Below are 23,631 nucleotides of genomic sequence, written 5' to 3' on the forward strand. Positions count from 1 at the left end.
CAAATGACACAGTAGGATCTATAATTATAGTAATATTGCCCCAGAGTACTCCTGCATAAATTCATCCATGGGTAAGCATATTTAAATCCAAGACACCTGAGTTCTTATGATTTAACACAGAAGAGATCTAGTGCTTTAAACATGCCATGAGGGCAGGCAACTGGACTCGATGACCTCTTGAGGTCCCTTCCTGTTCTAGAATTCTATAATTCTATGATTATGAGAGTCAAAGCAAGCAACTCATATTTTGACAGCATTTTATGAACTACATAATGAACCATGTAGCTTACGGTAATGTAATATATTTAAATAACCTAAATGAAAGTAGCAGAACTTTCAAAGGTTTAACTAAGTATAAAAATAAATATAAAACCCTTAAACATAAAGAAATAATGTGTATGCTACCTAAACAAGATAGAATTTAAGGTTATAATTCCAGAGGCAGTAGTAGTGTTATTCTCAATGATTATGCTGTGTAATAGTGTACTGTATACTAGAAGAGTCAAACACATTTGTTTTTCATTTTGTTTTGAATGTTGTGAAAAACAATGTGACAATGTAGCATTATGTGGTCTCCCTGAGAGATATTTTTTCTTTCCACTAATTAAAAAAACAACCAAAAGATCCTCCCTCTCTTTGAAAAAAATGAGAATAAAATGGAAGAACCAGCTACAGAAACATATTTTTATGTACTGGGCCAAACACTATTCATTTTATTGATATGAATAATCCATTGACTGTATTGGGGACTATTGGAGCACTAAAAGTGGGATATAGACTATTATGCAAGATGCACTTAGCAGAACATGATGAATTAAGTAATTTGAAATATAAAACTTATATAACTGATTATATAACCAGAACACTCGAACACAACCTAATTCCTACAGTAAATCTAGGAAACAACAGTCAGAAGTATCACTATGTCTATTTTACTGGTTAGTCTTGAGAAGATGGGAGAAGTAAGGAGATAGAGATGTGCTATCACCACTTTCTATGTGTAGCCCAGCCCATTCATGAGAAAAAGAGAGAATATAATCTTTCCGATACAATCTTTTTGGATGCTTATTAAATCTTTGTTAGTGATGAGATACATGATCATGGACACATTATAAAGTTGATTAGATTTGAAAAATATAATGGCCATTTCTGTATCCCCCCTATATGAAAAGAGCCTAACTGAATTAAGCAATTATACAAAGATAGCTAATTAAGTATTTGTTTAGAACTTGAATAATTTTAGCTCAGATGTTTTGTAGCTGAATGTTTCTTTTGGGTGCCTGTACCATCATCAAAGAGCAAATAAACTGATTACACCACATAATACAAAATGCCTGTAAAAGTCTAATTTTATTTTGCCCTTCCTGAAATTTAAGCGAAGGAACACAACAAAACTGCTGAAGTATGAAGATCCTATACACAGCATCTCTTCTCCCCTACTGTGTGTCAGAACCACCTGTCCCATTCCTAACCTACTGAGCATTCTATTTAAATTAAAATGTATGAGAACTGATGCAAATTTATAACAAAGAGGATTTCACACTCTCACACTCAATCATCATGCCAACACATAGAGAATGGCCCACTTATATTTGTTCCCTAGTTTAGGGTTGTTCCTGAAAACTCTCACTCTTACGAACAGTCCTTCTTCATGACAGTCTGAATAAATTAAATTAATCCTGTGAGTGGAGGTTTTCAGTATTAGGCATACGGGGCTGTACTCTTAAATGCTACCTCTTGGTGGTCATGTCTCTGCAGATATAGTTACACTGATGACTGGCCATGCAATTATTCAGTTGCATCTTTTTCACCATATATGTTTTTAAAGAATTGCATTCCCTACATTATCTATCTATCTATCTATCTATCTATCTATCTATCTATCTATCTATCTATCTATCTATCTATCTATCTATCTATCTATCTATCTATCTATCTATCTATCTATCTATCTATCTATCTATCTATCTATCTATCTATCTATCTATCTATCTATCTATCTATCTATCTATCTATCTATCTATCTATCTATCTATCTATCTATCTATCAGATTTGTACATCTGTGTGTCTGTCTGCAAGTTCGTTTGTTCAAGCACTCCTAAATGGTAAAAACTAGGGCCACCACATTTGGAAGCTTCCCTTTCTCCTAATTTAAGGCAAGGTCAGAGTTTAGTTGTTCCAGGACAACTGGAAGAGCCAGAAAAGGGACTGTTTTCCATAACATGGAAAGGGAGGGGCACAGAGAGAGACATGATACTGAGAGTGGCCAGTGGGGGACAGCGAGCCCACAGGGGAGAGCTATCCTGCAGAGTGTGTGTCCACTGGGGGCAGCTGCACCATCAAAAGAGTGGACAGCAGGGCTGGGACTCTGCCATCTTGCCTGCTGACACACCAGGTAAGTAGTGCCCTGACCCAAACCCTTTTCTCCCATCCCAGTCCTTGGCCACAGCACAGGAGGGGAGGAAGAGAAAAGGCCCCGGTGGCTGGAGGGGGCTAGGTGGAGAAAAAAGGCCCCTGAAAGCTGGGAGGGAGGCTAGGGGTAGGGTGGAGAGAAAAGGCCCCTGGCTGCCAGGGAGGTCTGGGGGAAGAGAAAAGGCCCCTGGCAGTGGAGGGTGGGTCTGGTGAGAGAGAAAAGGCCCATACTGCATGGGACCCCCACCCTGAAATCCTCCTCACCCCCCCAACCCTCAGTCTCACAGCCCCCCTCCTCAGCTTCCTGCAATGCCCTCCCAACATCCCCAAGGGCCTGCTTTGGATTCTGCACCCCCACACCGTCAGCTCCTTGTCCTGAAGGACGTGGGCAATGCTAGATAAGTCTTCTAGTAATAATAATAAATACTTTTCAACTACTTACACACTTACTTCATCAGAACCATCAGAAGAAATGTGTAGAAGTTTTAACAAATAAAGTATTTTTCACTAAAGCATAAGCGTTATACTTTCATTTGGCTGTTCAGTTCACCTCCAGCTGTTTTTCTAGAATATACATGCAAAAACACACAAACAAAACAAATGACTAGATTCTGACATTAGAAACTTTCACCACTTTAATTATCCAAACTTGGGTTTACCAACATTATAAACTTAATAGAATGTTGAGATTCAAACAATCTGACTGTCTTGAGTACAGAACATCAATTCTCTAGCCATGCCATCTACACATCCTTTGAAACTACATCAATCATTACCTGCCCCTCTCCATTTACCTATTTCTATTTACTATTTTGGGTCTATAATAGCATGAATGACCTTGGAGCAAGGCAATTCTTTGGGATTAATGTCTCAGTGGAGTTAATGGATAGGGGCATTCCTTGTCGATTATTAAACTCCAGAAAATATCTTATCTCTCAATCACTGGTAGGTAAGTTTGGCTCTCTATCTTAATTACACAGCTTTTAGTTCCAGTAAAGAATAATTTTTAAAAAGGCAAATATCCACATTGCACAACTCTGAACTAATTGTAACTAAAACACAAAATTAAGATAACTTAGAATTTTCCGGTCCATATTCCAAAAATAGTTGTCTTGACACAACTTACTTACATCCTGCTAAGCAATTTTGCTTTATGCCACTCAGTGTTCGTTAGAGGCAGACAATCATCTCCATACTTCTCTGATTGGTTTAGAATGTGAAATTCCATGTCACTACTTCCAAAGGCAGCCATGTTACTTTTTCTGGGAAATCAGAATAACGTGTTTTTGCGTACCGTATATTTTTATTAAGATAAAACGTGATGACATAACTAAACAACATTTAATTTTATTCAATTCAGGCCCTTCAAAATGTGTGCATATGTGCTCACATATTTCTGAAAGTAGCTTTTTCAGATGCACACATCTACCATATTGTACCACCATATCTGATTGTCAACTTTAGGGAAGAATATAGCAGAGATAGGAAATTTCAATAAGTGGGATTTGTGAACACAACCTCAAAAACCATGAAAAGACCCAGCATCTCAAAACACAATGCAAACCCCTCAGAGATAGATGTAATGCATGTAACGTTTCATGTATTTACTTGTTAGCAAAATGTTGCCAGACAAATAACATTTTGATGTTTCCTCAAGCAATTTTTGTTCTAACAAATGTCAAAAACCATAAGTTAATGAAGAATCTAAAAATAAACCCCAAAGACAAAAGTGAAAAAATTAAAGTCTTTACATTCTACATGCAGAGTGATGCTTCTTTCAACTTCATCAAGACCACTTCTGTGACACCAACAAGAAATTAGCCAATAAAGAAATTCATTTCTTCTATTAAGAAACAAAAAAATCTTTACTCCTTTCTGCTGTCATTAGCACTTTTTAAACAACCAGTATCTAAGGGTATGTCTACACTACCCCGCTAGTTCGAACTAGCGGGGTAATGTAGGCATACCGCACTTGCAAATGAAGCCCGGGATTTGAATTTCCCGGGCTTCATTTGCATAAGCGGGGCGCCGCCATTTTTAAATCCCCGCTCGTTCGAACCCCGGTGCAGCGCAGCTACACGGGGCACGAACTAGGTAGTTCGAACTAGGCTTCCTAGTTCGAACTACCATTACTCCTCATTCCACGAGGAGTAACGGTAGTTCGAACTAGGAAGCCTAGTTCGAACTACCTAGTTAGTGCCCCGTGTAGCCGCGCTGCACGGGGTTCGAACGAGCAGGGATTTAAAAATGGCGGCGCCCTGCTTATGCAAATGAAGCCCGGGAAATTCAAATCCCGGGCTTCATTTGCAAGTGCGGTATGCCTACATTACCCCGCTAGTTCGAACTAGCGGGGTAGTGTAGACATACCCTCACAGATGTTAACCCTATCTTTCAACCCTGCTATTTTATTACTCCCTCATTATAGAATATTTGATATTAGCTTCTAAGGTATTTGGGGATACAGATTGTATTGGGAGAGAGAACCCTCCCCATTTTTTGGCAGATGATAAATTAACAATCTAGTAAAAACTTCAGAGACATTTTAGATAAGCAAAATATAATTGCCCCTGTTGTGAATGGTTCAGATCTGCTTTGTAAGTTTTAATATTTACAGATTTCTGTCTGGTTCCTCATCCTCAACACATTGATTGAAGTTTTAGATTTTTATAAATAAAAAATTATGACACACGACCTAACTACAAAATGCACATTAATGTTTCTGGGCTACTAAAGCCACTTAAATTTGCCACTGCTTCTGAATGGAGATTGTTAGTGCTCTTAGCCCTTCTTCAAATGTGAATATTACATATTAATAGTAATAAATATTTAGCATTTAAATAAAATCATGTAACTATTAACTAATTAATTAATCCTCTCCACATTTTGTAAGGTGGATATTAATTTCTTTTTACAGATGAAGCATACAGAAATAAAATGAGCTGCACAAAGCCACATAGATAATCATCAGAGTTGGGAATAGAGCAATGACTCTCAACATTGCCAGGAATCTGATTTGTCTTGTGTACGCAAAGATTTCACCCCTCTTAAAAACTACTTGCTTACAAAATCAGGCATATGACTAGAAAAGTATCACAGCACACCACTACTGAAAAATTGATTACTTGCTCATTTTTACAATTTAATTATAAGTGAATCAAAAAATAAACATTATACTTACATTTCAGTGACCAGTATAAACAAGTCACTACCTCCATGAAATTTTACTTTGTACTGACTTTGCTTTTGCTTTTTATGTACTCTATTGTAAAACTAAGCAAATATATAGATGAGCTGATGTACCCAGGAAGACTTCTGTGCACCCTTGGTTGAGAACCACTGAAACAGATTATAGCAGCTCCAGATTTCCAGACTCTATTTCTAGACCAGGCACAGCAATACCTTCCATTACGTTCTACAGTTGTATCACAGCAAAGTTCTATGCTCCCAAATCACTGATATATATTGAACATGTTCCTTGAATACCATTCATGATACAATTCTAAATGTTTGGCTTTTAAGCCATGGATGTACGATGTATTAGTAGTGCATGTTTTCTTTCATATGGGACAAACTCACACTAGAAAGATACTACTCAATACAAAGACGTTTCTTGAATTCTTTTCTGATATTATACCCAGTATTGAGAGGTGTTTGTGATTTTTCTCTTTGTCTCTGGGGAATGTAATGATTTGAGGTCAATTGAACCTCATTATGCCAACAGAGAAGTTAACAAAGACTTTCACTGTGAATGTAGAAAAAGAAAACTCTATTAAGCATTACTCAAGTAGCTCTTCTGGCATAAGTTCTTCTGTTCTTTGCTCCCCAGTCACCATGGCCAGCTCATCCTTCAATTCCTGGATCACCTTCTTCAGATGGATAATCATCTACAAATGACCAAGCAATAAAACAAGCATCATCTTCTGATTAATGGCTAGACCATGATCTTTGGTTTAGAAACATGAGATAAACAGCACATTACACTTTGTTTCCTTCACTCTTATTTTACAATTTCCTTAAAAAAAAGTCAGAGTGACTTAAAATGTGGAAATTATTTAGTATTTTCCATTTATAAAGATGGGGAAACAAATCCAAATTCAGTGTTGGAAGAAATGGATGTACAGCATGATTTCAAAATAATATATATAAGAAAATAATTTGTCATTGGAGCAGAAGAGAATTTCATGTTTTTACTTTTGCCTATTATTTTGTCTTTGCCAAAAGAGTAAAGGTAAAGGTTTGGATAACCACACCCCAGATCATGTATTTCTTTAGAAAAAGAAGTTTCTAAATGTAAACCAAATTTTTCATTTACATTTTTTAAATATAAAAGTCAATATTCTCCAATACAAAATTACATTGTGCCTCATTCATATACAGTCAAAATCCATCAAATATGATGAATCAACATAATGATAAGGAATTAAACCACATTAATAAATAGAAGTGATTGAGGAGGTGATTTTAACATTCATATTGCACTTCCTAATTTTGTCATTATTAGAGCCTGGATCTCATTGCTCTAAAACAGACAGCTTATATGATGAGACTTCTGGCAAAACAATATCCTCCTAGGAATGAATTCTGTGAGGTGTTGACTACCTGCAATTCCCCTGACTGAAATATAAACTACATGTATTTGGTGACTCTCATGATTTGGCCCTTTAATGAATTAAGATCTTATGATTAGGGTCCTAACAAATTCACAGCCATGCAAAACGTGTCATGGACTATGAAATCTGGTGTCCTGTGAAATCTGGCTTTTTGTGTCCTTTTACCCTATACTATACAGATTTCCCAGGAGAGACCAGTGTTTCTCAAAAAAGGAGTTTCAGGGGATTCACAAGGTTATTTTAGGAGAGTCATAGTATTGCCAACCTTACTTCTATGCTGCTTTCAAAGCTGGGCAACTGGAGAGCAGTGGTTGTAATGTTGGCCAGGTGCTCAGCTCTGAAGGCAGCACATCGCCAGCAGCAGTGCAGATAGGTGGCAATGCCATACCCATGTCACCCTTCTGTACTGCTGCTTTCAGAGCTGGGTGGCTAGAGAGTGGTAGCTGCTGACTCAGTTAGCTCTGCAGGCAGCAGCACAGAAGTTAGGGTGGCAATATCATACCTGGCCATCCTTACTTATGCATTGCTGCAGGTAGTAGTTCCACCTTCAGAGCTCAATTCCCGGCCAGCAGCCGCCACTCTCCAGCTGCTCAACTCTGATGGCAATGCTGCTGCCAACAGCTGCACAGAAGTAAGGGCAGCAATCCCACAACCCCCATACAATATCCCTCCAGTTTGGGTCAGAACCCCTACAATTACAGTACCATGACATTTCATATTTAAATATCTGAAATAAGGAAAATTATCATTTTTAAAATCCTATGAAATTAATCAAAATGGACCATGAATTTGGTAGGGCCCTACTTAAGATGGGTTAGAGAAATATCAAAAGTGCCACATTATTTTTTAATGCCCTTAATAAAAATTAGGGGCTTAATTCCACATGCAACAGCTAAAAAACAGCAGTTCTTCCAAATGTTACATGGCCTAAATTTGGGGCATCTAACTGAATCTAACTGTAACTCTGAAGAAATGGGTTTTGCTCATGAAAGCTCATGATACTATATATATATATATATATATATATATATGTATATATTGTTATTCTCTAAGGTGCTACGGGACTACTTTTTTTTAAGTTACAGACTAACACAACTACCTTTCCAAGACTTTCCTATATGTCTGATTTTTTTTTTAAATAACAAATGCTCCTGAAAGATTATTTTTAAATATTCAAGTAATTGGTATCATATATACTTTGAAAGTTTACTCCAACTTAACAACGTATTTTATATTGGAAGTAAGTACGTTGGTAAATATCTCAGTACAAACTTCAGATTGCTACCATAAATGTGCTGCATTCACATTAGGAAACAGAAGCTGTCAAAGCTAAACTGCTTTAAAGAAAAAAGAAAATGGACATCAAAAGATTCCACATCTATTGGTCAGCTTAACTGAGATATAAAGTCAAAAACATACAGTGACTCTTCATAGTGAGGAATAAAATTCATATCAGAGTCAAACTTACCTTCGTAGTACTAAGCTGTTACACACACCCATTGTATGACCTGCAGTTACAGTGAAGATGATGAATCATGAAACTATTATTGTATGAAATTTAATGTGTTAAATCATAAACCCAGAAGCAGCCGTGCACTGGGATGATTACTTTGATAGTGATGAAAGACAAGGAGTTCTCTTAGATCACAGTGTGGTCATGCAATCATGTAGCTTCTTTGGTTCCTATGCTTTACTCCCTTACTCCATGGGAGGGAGAAGCCAATAGACCCATAAAATCACAGATTCACCAACTCCAATTCTAACCTTCCTTACACCAACCGTGTTTTACTCCCCAAACAGCCTTGCAGACTGCAGAATGCTGAACATGGGGAGGAAAGCTCTACAGCAGGCATGTCCAAAGTCCGGCCCGCGGGCCAATTGCGGCCCGTGTTCCGATTTAATACGGCCCCCGCTTCCTCCCCCTCTCCTGGCTCCCTGGCGCTCTTTTGAACTGGCGCGCCCAGCGCGCTGCTTCCGGCCGCGCCGCCGCCGCCCATGGCCTCCGCGGTCCTAGAGCCTGCCCTGTAGGGCACGTCCGCAGCCCCGCTCCCTCGCTCGGCTACGGGTTCGCCCTGCCCCCGGGCCGGCGTGAGGCCGGCGTGCCCTGCGCTCTCCGCCCGCCTCCAACCCTGCGGGCCCTCCGCCTTGGGGCTGAGAGTGCGGGGATGGCCCTCACGCATGTTCACTTCTTCAAATCTGGCCCTCTTTGAAAAAAGTTTGGACACCCCTGCTCTACAGTGTACATTTTGGGGGCTCCGCAAATGTTCCACTGCAATTGAGACATCTTTGGCTATGAATAGGGTGCATTGCAGGATTTAACTCTATATGATAACAAAGTCTCATGTAATGTCAAACTTCTATTATCCTTCATGTTGTCTCTCATTTTAAGATTTTTTTAATACCTACAGTTGTGGGGAAAAGAATGTATAGCAAAGTGTGAGAAGGCCCAGAAGGAACACTCCTTCCCCTCTGAACTTTCAGAACAAGTTAAAATAAACACAGAGCCATTAACGGGGTGGCTGAAATATGTTAGGGTATGTCTACACTACCCTCCTAGTTCGAACTAGGAGGGTAATGTAGGCATACCGCACTTGCAAATGAAGCCCGGGATTTGAATTTCCCAGGCTTCATTTGCATAAGCGGGGCGCCACCATTTTTAAATCCCCGCTCGTTCGAACCCCGTGCAGCGCGGCTACACGGGGCACGAACTAGGTAGTTCGAACTAGGCTTCCTAGTTCGAACTACCATTACTCCTCATTCCACGAGGAGTAACGGTAGTTCGAACTAGGAAGCCTAGTTCGAACTACCTAGTTCGTGCCCCGTGTAGCCGCGCTGCACGGGGTTCGAACGAGCAGGGATTTAAAAATGGCGGCGCCCTGCTTATGCAAATGAAGCCCGGGAAATTCAAATCCCGGGCTTCATTTGCAAGTGCGGTACGCCTACATTACCCCGCTAGTTCGAACTAGCGGGGTAGTGTAGACATACCCTGAGATAACAATAAATGTCAGTCACAGTTAGGATACTCAGTAATCAAAAGAAAAAAAAACATGCTTGAGGAATCAACTGTCTCCTTTGTCATATAAAACCCTTTCTTCTTTTGTTTTAAAATTAACCAATTACAGGTCCTCAGAAATACAAATATACAATCACAATGTAACTGTGTTAGGCTTCAGAAATTATAATGATTATTTTAGAGCATTAAAAAGAATTGATTGTGGTTAGTTATCTGAACAAAAAAGGCACAAAGTGGTTCAATTAGAATCACTCAAATTCTGTGTTCTTCAAAGATGAGCAATCATGGTCCAGTTTTCAAAGATAGCCCCCATTTCTGCAATTTTATGTCCACTAAGAATTATGGATTCCAGTATTAGTAGTTGGGAATCAACAAAAGTTTATAAGGAGATTTTATCTTGAACCAATATTACTTATGAGATCTTTGTTGTTCTCCATATACTGCAACTCATTTATCAATCTTTCCTCACTGCACCCAAGCTTCCCCCCTCTGGAGAAATTTATGTAACATTACCCAAATGTTGCTCTGTGTCAGAAGAGAATATCTTTTGATCTTGAATATGCAGCTCACTTGCTGAGACAGCTATCATTATGTGCTTTAGTGTATTGAACTGATCATTTCTTAAAATGATGCTCTGAGATTTCAAAGGAAATAAGTTAGTGGTTCTGTAACCAGTGCAGAACGTTTCATTTTTTATTTACTTAATAGTATCCCAAGTTTCAAAAGTACAGACTTTCTCATCAAATGAAGCCAATATGCAATGAATATGAGTGTTGCATACAGAATCTTTTAATGGAAAGAGTAGCCATCAGTAAAACAGGCAAATGTGTATATTCTAATTCATAGGCAGCAGTTTGTCTTTTTTTTTTTCTGGCAAATTTTCCTTTTATGAGTGTGAATTACTACCCATCTGCTCTTCTGGAATCCCCATTTCAGCCCCTTTCTGTTCCTCAATCCTCCGTGCTTTCTTCAGGAGCTGTACATGGACTAATGCTTTATATAGAAATCCCATTTCTATTCCCAATTTGTTCTTTCTCCCCTTTCCTTAATTGTGACTGGAACAGTGGAACCTCTTTTCTTTGATAGAATGAAGTATAGCAGACTTGCAAGAAGACAGCTATAAGAAACAGTTCCAAGCCTAGCTTGATACTAAGTGCTAAATACACTTATCACATCTCTAGCGTACCTTATTTCTACAGTGCTCTGAAGCCAGGACTATTTTATCACTAAGGGTACGTTTACACAGCAACATTATTTTGAAATAACTTAGTCCACGTCTACACGGCAGGCAGTTATTTTGAAATAATGTCAAAATACTGTCAAGCTGGAGGGCTTCTTACTCCAACTCCTGTAACCCTCATTGTATGAGAAGTAAGGGAAGTCAGAGGACGAATGCTCTATTTCGAAATAAGTGCTGTGTAGACGCTCCCTATTTTGAAATAAGCTATTTTGAAATAAGATTGACGTAGCTCAATTTGTGTAGTTTATTTTGAGTTAAACCCTGCTGTGTAGAAATGCCCTAATACTGCTATTACTACCATCCTTTCCTCTCATTTCTGCTGAATGTCTCGAAATTTTAAATAACCCTTTAAACAAACATGGATCAATAATTATTGTTATAGAAGAACATGAGATCAAAGGAAGCCAAATTTATGCCTAGAAAGAATAGTTAATTTCTAAAACTCAGTAAAAATGTTAATTTCTGTCCACCCTAACTACAGTAAGTTCTACCTTGCACTGCTATCTCTGCCATTTCAATGAGCAAATATTTATCACGAACAACACATATGTAAATAGCACACCCACTCCTCCTTCCTCTGAGATATAGTGACTCACTTCTATCACAGAAAAATGGAAAACTCTCTGAAATTCTTATTTCAGACTGCTGAAATCTTTGCTTATACTTAAACTTCTAATATGCTAGTAAAAAGCAATAATGGATTATAGAGCAATAATTAAAACTTACAGCCAAGGTTTAAAAATGGCTGTTAGATTTCTAAATCCCTATTAGATGTCTGAGTGTCCTAATTTTCAAAAACTCTGAACACCTAGCAGAGCCTAGTGAAGTTACCAGAAGGTGCAGGATTTTGACTTTGGGGATTATTTAATTATGTAAGGGGCTATAAAGAACCATCACTTCTCTGTGCTAGGAGTTTTGTACATCACTAACTGTAGCACAGAAAAGTAAATTCTATTTTTGTAGTATTTATATAACCAAACTTCTAAAGAATCAAAACTATATAAATGGCTTAAATAAATAGTTTCATCATTAACAGATAATATAAAGAAACCCAGTGTCTCTAAAAACATAAATTGAAATGATAAGATGGTAATGTTAATGCCATGGGAAAATATGTCTGCATTAAGATGTTTTTCTCAGCTAAAATGTAAGGATGCTTGTGGTACTAAATGTGGTGTACCATCTTCCGACTAGATTATGCCATTACTAATCAGGGGAGACAGATGATGATATATACATGAGGATTACATTTAGAATTCTCTGATCTCAAGCCATCAATATTAAACAATAAAGTACACACTGACACAAATCCCATCAATGGTCTTGTGTCTACCAGATGTTATTTTTTCCTCCCTTTTTTCTTCTTTCTGGTCATTTTTAATAAGAAAATTATTACATATGGATGAAAACAAAATTAGAATATGTAACAGAGAAGCATGCACACATACTGACTTTGTGAACAGTAAAGAAGCAATAGCATATGGAAGCAGTAAACAAGCAACTTCAGCATGCTCGAGAAAGATAAGATAGAAAAAAGCATGGGCCTGAGAACTAAATTACTCTACCTACACAGGAAGTGTAATAATTGCACTGAAACATGTCCCAAGAAGTATTATGTGTTATTGTGGAAAGGAATTTTGGCAATGAAATATGGAAAGTAAACCAATCAGACTGGAGTGTTTAATGGACATGGTAGACTTGGCTACTACATCAATGGCAGCCATTTGGAAAACTGCAGTTAAAGCAACACTTGTAAAGCCATTTCATGTTAATTCTAAACTTCATTGTTCTGGCAACTGGAGTCTTTCTGCAGTTAACTTTTGTCTCAGTTTTTGTTAATGAAATCTTATGAAGTCAGGAACCAGCTATTGAATATATTACATAAACAAGCCAACAATGTGAAAAACATTAAGTTTACAGAGTCAAAGACTCAAAAAGATAGCAAATGTCAGAATTAAAGTTGCCTGTGTAAACTTAATTCAGCCCTCTGTGTGTATGCATTTTAATGTGGTCTTTAATTATTTTATCATACTCTTTTTTTCACAAGATCCCTGTTGCATTTAGGGCACAGGATATAATACAGTGCTCACTTAAAGAGCAGCTAGTCAATATTTTATTTTCTGCTAAATGTCCAATGTGTGGGCTGCGCCTTATTTACTCAAACCCTTCTCAGAAAACAGAATTATTAATTTTCTAATCAGCTTTTTTTATTATGCTAATGATTAACTTATCTGAACTCCCAATATCAATTTTTGTCTTCCCACATCCAACAATCTCCTTTCCCAGTTTCGACTCTTGTCCCAATCAACTCCCTCTACTACTCTAACACTGCACTTCTGGCTCTTCTGCACTTCTGGCTCCACAGTCAAATCAGGCAGCTTTTTCCCTTCACACTGACAGGCCAAGTAAAGGGTCACTGAGGAGACAGGAAAAACATGTTTCCCTCTCCTTAGTTCAGGTTCTCAGATCTAGCAGGGCACCAAAGCTGCCCAGAGCTACCACTAAAGAGAAAGTCCTGCTAAGCTCTGAGCTGGAGCATGCTCAATGTGAGTAAAATCTAAGTTGTCCCTACTGAGCATATGGAAACTGTGGGTGTATTTTCCAGAGAAGAGATATTCCTGACACAAAGTCTACTACTCTGCCAAATTTCAAGTTCGTGCCCCCAAAGCATGGATTCACTACAGCTGTACAAATAAAAGGTCACAAACCATTTTTTCATAATCTTGTTCTCCTAAGGATCAGCTAAAAAAATTGACTGAAATTTTCAAATTAATAATAGCAATAGTAATAGTAGTAATTCAGCCTGAGTAAGGGGTCTGCATGGAAAATTTCACCGCTAAGATTTGGCAAAATTATAAGTAATTGCAAACAGGGTCTTAAAATGGGAAGTGTCAAGCAACCTTCATAAAAACACTGATACTCCAATTATTGAAAAGATTCAAACAAATAAAGGAGTTTGCCTTTCTCATATAAATATCACATTGTAAAGAGGAGAGGAATGTAGGTTTATTCTGTACTGTAACCAAGAAACAGAAATACTATCAGCAGAAAGTGAGGGGTAACGTTAGTTCGAACCAAGGGGTTTGATTCAAACTAATGCGACCCGGAGTGCACTTTCACTTTTGAATCAGCTGGCGTTCAGAATAGCGCATGGCTGAGATTATGCTAATGAAGCATGGGATATTTAAATCCCAGCTTCATTTACTATTTTGAATGCCTACATTTGCATCTCTAGTTCGAACTAGGGTGTAAGTGTAGACATACCCTTTCGGAATAACTATTCTGGAAGATCTTATTCCAAAATAACTATGCAGTGTAGATGTAGCCTAACAGTTTTATCATTGGCTGATACTACAAAATATAAATCTTAGAAAATGCTGCTTCATTGTGTATTTATTATATTTTTTTATGTAAAAATTCAGTTTGATTTTGATTTCTAATACATTTATGGTCTCATGTACAAAAAGTGTTAAAGTTAAGCGAAGTCATCTTGAGGAATGATTTTTCCATTGTACAGCCAGGTTATCAATGAGGAAGTGCAGGGCTCAAATCAAACAGTTTCGACGGGGACCCAGCAGCCAGGATTTTTTGTTGAGCAAAAAAAAAACCAAAAAACCGCACACAAAAAAAGAGTCACAGCTCCTTTAAATCCACCATGCTCCTCCTCCGGGGCCAACGCCCCCTCCTGCAATGCGCCCAGCACACCACAGAGCTGTGGGAGCAGCCAGCGTGGAACCCTCTTAAGACGCGGAGCCCGATTCAAAGGAATCGGTCGAATTTGCCCAAAGTCAGCCCTGATGATAATTTTACAAAGTGAACAGTTCTCAGAGGTTTTAATTTCAAAAGCAAATAGTTAAAACTATGAGATGTTCATATATATGATCCTTCTTTTGAGAATTAAAAAGTCTTCATCCTGCACTAACAAGAGAAGTGGCCCATCCTCGAACAACAGTTTCAGACTTGCTTCATTTTAGGGCTTTTAGATCAAGCACAAAATGGATATTCCTTAGTTTTACCAAATCTTAGACTGCATATTTGTTCGTGATCTGGCTCATATGGCATGGTAATGAGCCTTCCTTGGAAATAATGCACAGAACAGAATGACTCATTAAACATTAGTCACTACTGCTGTAGATTCACCATGAGATAATTTACAGTGCCATAAAACGGACATCTTAAGTCAACAGTCAACTATTTGGAAACAACAAGGAGACTGAGATTAGAATCAACCCCTAAATAATTACCAACATTATTTAATAATAATATTTAATCTCAAAGTCACCATTCAGAATTGGTGTGAATTCACAAGCTTCAGTGATGAGCGCTTCTTACTCATATTAGTTAATATTTATTTGTATTGATATTTGGTACAATTATTCTAAGTGCTTAGCACACAGAGACAAACACCTACAGGATCTATACAGAGCATACTTAAAACTGAAATACCCACCCAGGGAAGTGAAAAAACAGATTGATAGAGCCAGCAGAGTACCCAGACATGAACTACTTCAAGACAGGATAAGAACAGAATCCACTTGTCATCACCTAGAGCCCACAACTTAACCCCTCCCCCCCAATGTATTATCAACAATCTACAACCTACCCTGGGAAATGGCCCCTCACTCTCACAGGCCTTGGGGGAAAGGCCAACCCTGCCTACAGACAACCGCCTAACCTCAAACAAATTCTCTCTAGTAACCACGCAGCACATCTCCATCATAATCATCCAGGAACCCACCCCTGCAATCAGCCCCAGTGTCAACTCTGTCCACACATCTACACAAACAATATCATTACAGGATTCAACCACACCAGCCCCCACATCAGAGGCTCATTTAACTGCACATCCACTAATATGATCTATGCATCAAATGCCAGAAATGCCCCTTGGCCATGTATATTGGCCAAACTGCACATTCTCTATGGGAAAGAATTAATGGACATAAAATAGATATCCTAAAAGGCAACACACAAAAACCTGTTGGAGGACACTTTAACCTGCCTGAACACTCATTAATGGATCTCAAAGTCACCGTGTTGTTTCAGGTCAATTCCACAAGCCAAATACACAGGGAAGGGTTAGAACTTAACCTCATTTACAAGTTTGATTCCTATCATAGAGGTATGAATAACACGATTAGCTGTATAGCACACTACCTTTCACATCCTAATGACTTAACTAACTAAACAATGGGCATTTAGAGAAGTTGAAAATTGGTATTATCAGCTTCTTGTAACTTGAACTCTCCAATTCACTTTCTTTGCCCTTCCTTCCCCCACCCCGACCCTTGAATATTCTTACATCTGGATTTTTAATAATCCATTCATCTGAAGATGTGGGATGTACCCATGAAAGATCATGACACCATCTACATGTTTTGTTAGTCTCCAAGATGCTTCTAGACTATTTGTAGTTTTTAAAGTTTTACTCCTATTAAAGCCAATGGTAAAATCTCTATTAATTTCCTGGGAGCTGTATTAGGTCTGATGAATCTGATTAGCTTCTATGATGAGGTAACTGGATCAGTGGACATGGGGAAGACAGTGGATGTGATATACCTTGACTTTAGCAAAGCTTTTCATACTGCCTCCCACAATATTATTGCCGGCAAGTTAAGGAAGTATGGATTGGATAAATGGACTGTAAGATGGACAGAAAGCTGACTAGATTGTGGGGCCCAATGGGTAGTGATCAATGGCTTGATGTCAGGTTGGTGGTCGATTTCTAGCGGAGTGCCCCAAGGATCTGTTCTAGGGCCGGTTTTGTTCAACATCTTTATTAATGACCTGGATGAGGGGATGGATTGCACCCTCAGCAAGTTTACTGGTGACACTAAGCTAGGGGAAGAGGTAGATACATTGGAGGGCAGGGATAGGGTCCAGAGTGCCCTGGACAGATTAAAGGACTGGGCCAAAAGAAATCTGATGAGGTTCAAGAAGGACAAGTGTAGAGTCCTGCACTTTGGACGGAAAAATCCCAAGCATTGTTACAGGCTGGGCCCTGCAGTTCAGCAGAAAGGGTATGTCTACACTACAGCGCTAATTCGAACTAACTTAGTTCGAATTAGTTAATTTGAACTAAGCTAATTCGAACTAGCGCATCCAGACTAAAAAACTAGTTTGAATTAGCGTTTTGCTAATTCGAACTAGCGAGTCCACACTGATTGGGCACAGGGGCGCATTTAAGGGCACCTGAAACCGGTTCTGGCAGGGCATCAGGTCAGTAGTTGCTTTGTGTGGCTGCTGTCTGAGGCTATCTGAGGCTCGTGCTTAAAGGGACCCCCCTGGACAGCCGGTTCTCAGCTTTTCCTGCTTGCTTGCCTACCTCGACGAGGGACAGCAAAGCGTTTGTCTCTGTGCCCGTCTGTGTCGGTGCTTCCCTTCGGGGCTGCCGCCGCAAGTGGAAACATGGAGCCAGAGCTCGCCCTGCACCTTCTGGTGCATTTTGTGGACTTGCTGCTGCAAGCCTGCCAGCAATGGCTGGAGGCTGCCTGGCACCACCTGGTGTACGTCAGCCCCCTGCCTCTCTGCCTGGCCGCCCTGGGGGCCATGGAGGAGCCGCGGCGGTGCCCGGACGCCGGCGTGCCCCGCCGCATCTGGCGTCTGGACACCAGCAGCGACTGGTGGGACCGCATCGTCCTGGAGCGCTGGGAAGACTGACAGTGGACCCAGAATTTCAGGATGAAGAGGGACACCTTCCTGGAGCTCTGCGAGTGGCTCGCTGCTGCCCTGTGCAGTAGGGACACTTGCATGAGGCCCGCCATCCCCCTCCAGAAGCGTGTGGCCATCGCCCTCTGGAAGCTCTCCACGCCGGACAGCTACCGATCCATCGGGAACCAGTTTGGCGTGGGGAGATCCACCGTCAGAGCGGTGCTCATGCAGGTACGGCACTCGTCGGCCACTGGACCGGGGGGGAGGGAGGCTGCATGGAGGGGATGGGCCGCCCCAGGGAAAACAGGGGAAGGGGGGGAAAGAGGTGAAAGTGCCCCGCTCCGGAGGGGCCGGTCTCTCCCGGACGTACTATATGCCGCCCGCGGGGGGGGGGGGGGTTTCCTTCCGGGAGTGGGGCACGGGGCACTTCCAGGGCACGAACACTCTCAGCCACCCGGGCGCCCCACTGATTCATGCTTTGCTGTATCTCTCCGCAGGTGGTCAAGGCCATCAACTGGGTGCTGCTCCACAGGGTGGTCCGCCTCGCCGACCCGGACGCCGTCATCTGGGGCTTCGGCGCCCTGGGCTTCCCCAACTGCGGGGGGCCATCGAGGGGACGCACATCCCCATCCGTGCCCTGGAACACCAGGCGTCCCGGTACGTCAACCGCAAGGGGTACTTCTCCGTGATCCTGCAGGCCGTGTGTGACCACTGGGGACAGTTCACGGACATTAATGTGGCCTGGTCCGGCAAGGCACACGACGCACGGATGTACCGGAACTCCGTGTGCCAGAGGCTGCAGGCCGGGACCTTCTTCCCCGACCGCCACATCAGGGTCGGGGACGTGGACATGCCCGTCTGCCTGGTGGGGGATGTGGCCTACCCCCTACAGCCGTGGCTGATGAAGCCCTACACGGGGCATCTCAATCCGTCCTGCCAGGCCTTCAATGCCAGGCTGACCAGGGCCCGCATCGTGGTGGAGGTGGCCTTCGGGCGACTGAAAGCCCGCTTTCGATGCCTCCTCACCCGTCTCGACCTCGCCGAGCACAATATACCTCCTGTAGTGGCAGCATGTTGTGTGCTCCTGTGTGAGAGAAAGGGGGAGGCTTTCCTGCCAGCCTGGATGGCTGAGGCTGACCGCATGGCTGGCCACTACGGTCAGCCCCGCACCACCACCGTCCGGGAAGCCCAGCGGGGGGCCGTCCGGATCCGGGAAGCCCTGCGGGAGAGCTTCCAGGTGGAGGAGGAGGAGGACTGAACTCTCCCTGCATGCCCCAATGGGGCCTTCTTCCACCCTCCCCCCCTTCCCCCTTCCCCTCCCTAACCCCACTTCCTAATGTCAAATAAAGACACCTGTTTTGCCAACAAAAATCTCTTTTTATTTAACATAAGTGGGGTGGAGGGAGGGAGGTGTGAGGGTGGGAGAGCGGAGGGGGAAACCTGGGAGGAGGGAGCTGGAAGGGGAGGGAAGGGAGGAAGGGAATGGAAAGCTCAGGGGTGGGGGTCAGCGTGCCTCTCCCATCTTGCAGTACTGAGGGTGCAGGGGCCTCGGGGGGGAATGAGCATGGAGGGTGGGGCAGGAGGGACGGGGGGAACAGGGGGAGCAGGGGCAGGAGGAGGCGGGAACCGGTCGAGCAGGCTCTGGAGGTGGCCTCTGAGGGCACGGCCCTGCTCCTCCAGTGCCTCCAAGCTCCGCTGGCGCAGCCGCAGGTCCTCCTGGACCCAGTGGTCTTGGGTGCGGAGCTGGTGCTCCAAGAACCGCAGGTGCCACCGCTGGTAGTCCTCCTGGTTCCTGGCTGTCCTGCTGGCCCGGGCGCAGGTGGCTGTTGCAGGCGGGGTGGTGCACCCTGCAGTCCCAGGTGCTGCGGCTGTGGTGAAACAAGAGCAGCAGTCAATTATCCCTGGGGCCCAGGTGTGTGAAACCCAGCCCCCCTCTGCAAGGCCAGGGCCCCTGCATGACACCCAGCTGCTGCTCCATGGTGGGCAAGGGCCAGGCGCACGGTCCCTGGGCTCCCTCTCCCCCCAGCCCCCCGTACACCTAAGGGGAGCATGATGGTACTCACATGTGGAGGCCTCCCTGGCCTCTGACGACACAGGCGATTGGCTCTGTGGGGTTCCTCGGGGGTCCTGGGTCCTGGGCAGGCTGCTGGCAGGCTCCTGGCTCTCGGCGTCCTCCTCCTCCTCCTCCGTGTCACTGAGTGGTCCCTCCACCCCGGGGTGGATGACCACCCTGGGGGCAGGGAAGGCGTGAGACCCCAGGATGCGGTCCAGAGCCAGTAAGTGGGGGCAGGCCTCCGGGTCGGCCCCTGGCAGGCAGGCCTGGGAGTAGGACTGCCATGGGTCCTTTATTTTGCAGCGGACCTGCTCCCTGCTGCGGTGGTGGCCTCTGGCGGCCAGGCTGGCAGCCATGCGGCTGTAGACGGTGACGTTCCTGGGGCTAGTGCAGAGATCATGGACATTGGAGGCTTCCCCCCAAACCTGGATGAGGTCCACAATCTCCGCACTAGACAACGCGGGCGCCCTCCTCTTGCGGCCCCGGGCAGGCTCCTGGGAGCTGCCAGACTGGTCCCGGGAAGAGGGGGAGGGCTAGGGGGCATCGGGTGGCTGGCTCATGGGGTGTCAGGTGCAGGGTCTACTGGCACAGTGCTGGCAGGCTTGCAACTGGCACAAACACTGTAGCCAGCCCGTGCCCCTTTAAGGGCTCCGGGGCCAGGAGGGGGGCAGTAGAGTTTGCCTGGTGTTGGCCAGAGTGGCCAGCAGGGCATCTAGGAAGGGCTAGCCTCCCACTAGTTCGAACTAAAGGGCTACACAGCCCTTAGTTCGAACTAGTAAGTTCGAACGAGGCGTTAATCCTTGTGAAATGAGGTTTACCTAGTTCGAACTAAGCGCTCTGCTAGTTCAAATTAAGTTCGAACTAGCGGAGCGCTAGTGTAGCGCCTATCAAAGTTAATTCGAACTAACGTCCGTTAGTTCGAATTAACTTTGTAGTGTAGACATACCCAAAAGGACCAGGGAATTACAATAGATGAGAAACTGGGTATGAGTCAACAGTGTGCCCTTTTAGCCAAGAAGGCTAATGGCATATTAGGGTGCATTAGAAGGAGTATTGCCAGTAGATCATTGCCAAAAGTGATTATTCCTCTTCATTTGGCACTGGTGAGAATACATCTGGAATATTGCATTCAATTCTGGGACCCCCACTACAGAAAGGATGTGGATGCATTGCAGAGGGCCCAGCGGAGGGCAACCAAAATGATTAGGGGGCTGGAGCAGATGACCTATGAGGAGAAGCTGAGGTATTTGGGCGAATGGAGAGAGAGGCTGTTCTCAGTAGTGGCAGGCAGCAGAACGAGGAGCAATGGTGTCAGGCTGCAGTGGGGGAGGTCTAGGTTTGGATATTTCCCTACGAGGGTGGTGAAGCACTGGGATGGGTTACCTAGAGAGGTGGTAGAATGTCCATCCTTAGAGATTTTTAAGTCCTGGCTTGACGAAATCCTGGCTGTGATGATTTAGTTGGGGTTGGTCCTGCTTTGGGCAGGGGGCTAGACTCGGTGACCTCTTGAGGTCTCTTCCAGCCCTATGATTCTATGATCTAAACACGAAAAAGGAGTTTTATAAAAAGTGGAAACTTGGTCAAATTACAAACGATGAATATAAGCAAACAACGTAAGTATGCAGGGGCAAGATTAGAAAGGCAAAGGCACAAAATGAGCTCAGTCTAGCTACAGACATAAAGGGTAACAAGAAGACATTCTACAAATATATTAGAAGCAAGAGGAATACCAAGGACAGGGTAGGCCTTGGTAGCAGGGTAGGCTCAGTGAAGAGGGAGAAACAATAACAGGAAACTTGGAAATGGCAGAGGTGCTTGATGATTTTGTTTCGGTTTTTAAGAAGAAGTCTGATGGTGACGGGATGCCTAACAGAGTCAATGCTAGTGGAAATGGGGTAGGTTTAGAAGTTAAAATGAAAAAAAAAGTTAAAAATTACTTAGAAAAGTTAGATGTCGTCAAGTCACCAGGGCCTGATGAAATGTATCCTAGAATCCTCAAAGAGCTGATAGAGAATATATCTGAGCATTTAGCTATCATCTTTGAAAAGTCGTGGAAGTCAGGAGAGATTCCAGAAAACTGAAAAAGTGCAAATATAGTGCCCATATATAAAAATGGAAATCAAAACAACCCAGGAAACTACAGACCAGTCAGTTTAACTTCTGTGCCAGGAAGACAATGGAGCAAGTACTTAAGGAATTCATCTGCAACTATCTGGAAGAAAATAAGATGATAAGTAACAATTAACATGGATTTGTAAAGAACAAATCATGTTAAACTAATCTGATAGCTTTTGTTGGTAGGATAATAAGTCTTGTAGTTAAGGGAGACGCGATGTACGTGGTATACCTAGACTTTTAGTAAAGAATTTGCTATGGTCTCACATGACCTTTTTATCAATTTACTAGGGAAATACAACCTAGATGTGTCTACTATAAGGTGGGTGCCTAACTGGCTGGATAACCATTCTCAGAGAGTAGTTATTAACAGTGCACAGTCATGCTGGAAGGGCATAACAAGTGGGTTCCACAGGAGTGTTTTGAGACCGGTTCTGTTCAATATCTTCATCAATGATTTAGATGATGGCATAGAGAATACGCTTTATTAAATTTGCAGATGGTACCAAGCCACAAGGGGTTGCAACTGCTTTGGAGGACAGAGTCATAATTTAAAATGATCTGGACAAACTAGAGAAATATTGTGAGCAAGAAAGGAGAAATAATACTTCCACTCTACTCTGCACTGATTAAGCCTCAATTGAAGTATTGTGTCCAGTTCTGAGCACCACATTTCAAGAAATATGTAGAGAAATTGGAGAAGGTCCAGAGAAGAGCAATAAAAATGATAAAAGGTCTAGAGAACATGACCTATGAGGGAAGGCTGAAAGAACTGGGGGGCTGTGTCTACACTGAGCCACTTATTCCGAAAAATCAGCCGCTTTTTCGGAATAAGCTGCAAGCTGTCTACACTGGCCCTTGAATTTCAGGAAAAGCAACGACGCTCTACTATACAAAATCAGCCACTATTCCGGAAAAACTATTCTGCTCCCGCTCGGGCATAAGTCATTATTCCAGAACACTGTTCCGGAAAAGGGCCAGCGTAGACAGCCCAGTAGTCTTTTCCGGAAAAAAGCCCCGATCGCGAAAATGGCGATTGGGGCTCTTTTCCGGAAAAGCGCGTCTACATTGGCCACAGACGCTTTTCCGGAAAAAGGGCTTTTCCGGAAAAGCAGCCTGCCAATGTAGACGCTCCTTTTCCGGAAAAACTGAAAACAGAATAGTATTCCGTTTTAAGCAGTTCCGGAAATTCATGCCAGTGTAGACACAGCCAGGTTGTTTAGTTTAGAAAAGAGAAGACTGACAGGGAACATGATAGCGGTTTTCAAGTATCTAAAAGGGTGTTACAAGAAGGAGGGAGACAAATTGTTCTCCTGTGCCTCTGAGGATACAACAAGAAGCAATGGGCTTAAATTGCAGTAAGTGAGGTTTAGGTTGGACATTAGGAAAAACTGCCTAACTGTCAGTCAGGGTGATTAAACACTTGAATAAATTGCCAAGGGAGTTTGTGAAATTGCCATCACGGGAGATATTGGATAGACATCTATCACAGATGATCTAGATGGTGCTTGGTCCTGCCGTGAGGGCAGAGGACTG

The 23,631-nt window shown here is 42.7% G+C and overlaps 2 protein-coding genes across 3 annotated transcripts in view; one reads left to right on the forward strand and one right to left on the reverse strand.

The window, feature by feature from the left end:
- Nucleotides 1-19,361, forward strand: part of LOC149525159 (uncharacterized) — a 76,491-nt gene extending 57,130 nt beyond the window's left edge. Inside the window, exon 2 of the mRNA XM_089777422.1 lies at nt 18,425-19,361. Within this exon, the coding sequence (XP_089633548.1) occupies nt 18,697-19,185 (489 nt within the window). The 5' untranslated portion in view covers nt 18,425-18,696 and the 3' untranslated portion in view covers nt 19,186-19,361. The remainder of the gene's footprint in view (nt 1-18,424) is intronic.
- The window catches only part of KIF6 (kinesin family member 6), a 380,441-nt gene that overhangs the window by 207,959 nt on the left and 148,851 nt on the right, over nt 1-23,631 (reverse strand). For both annotated transcript variants that reach the window (XM_075925091.2, XM_075925090.2), the window contains exon 10: nt 6,194-6,297. In XM_075925091.2, the coding sequence (XP_075781206.2) occupies nt 6,194-6,297 (104 nt within the window). The remainder of the gene's footprint in view (nt 1-6,193; nt 6,298-23,631) is intronic.

The sequence above is a fragment of the Pelodiscus sinensis genome, chromosome 3 (genome assembly GCF_052426305.1).
Source record: "Pelodiscus sinensis isolate ZL-2025 chromosome 3, ASM5242630v1, whole genome shotgun sequence".
NCBI lineage: Eukaryota > Metazoa > Chordata > Testudines > Trionychidae > Pelodiscus > Pelodiscus sinensis.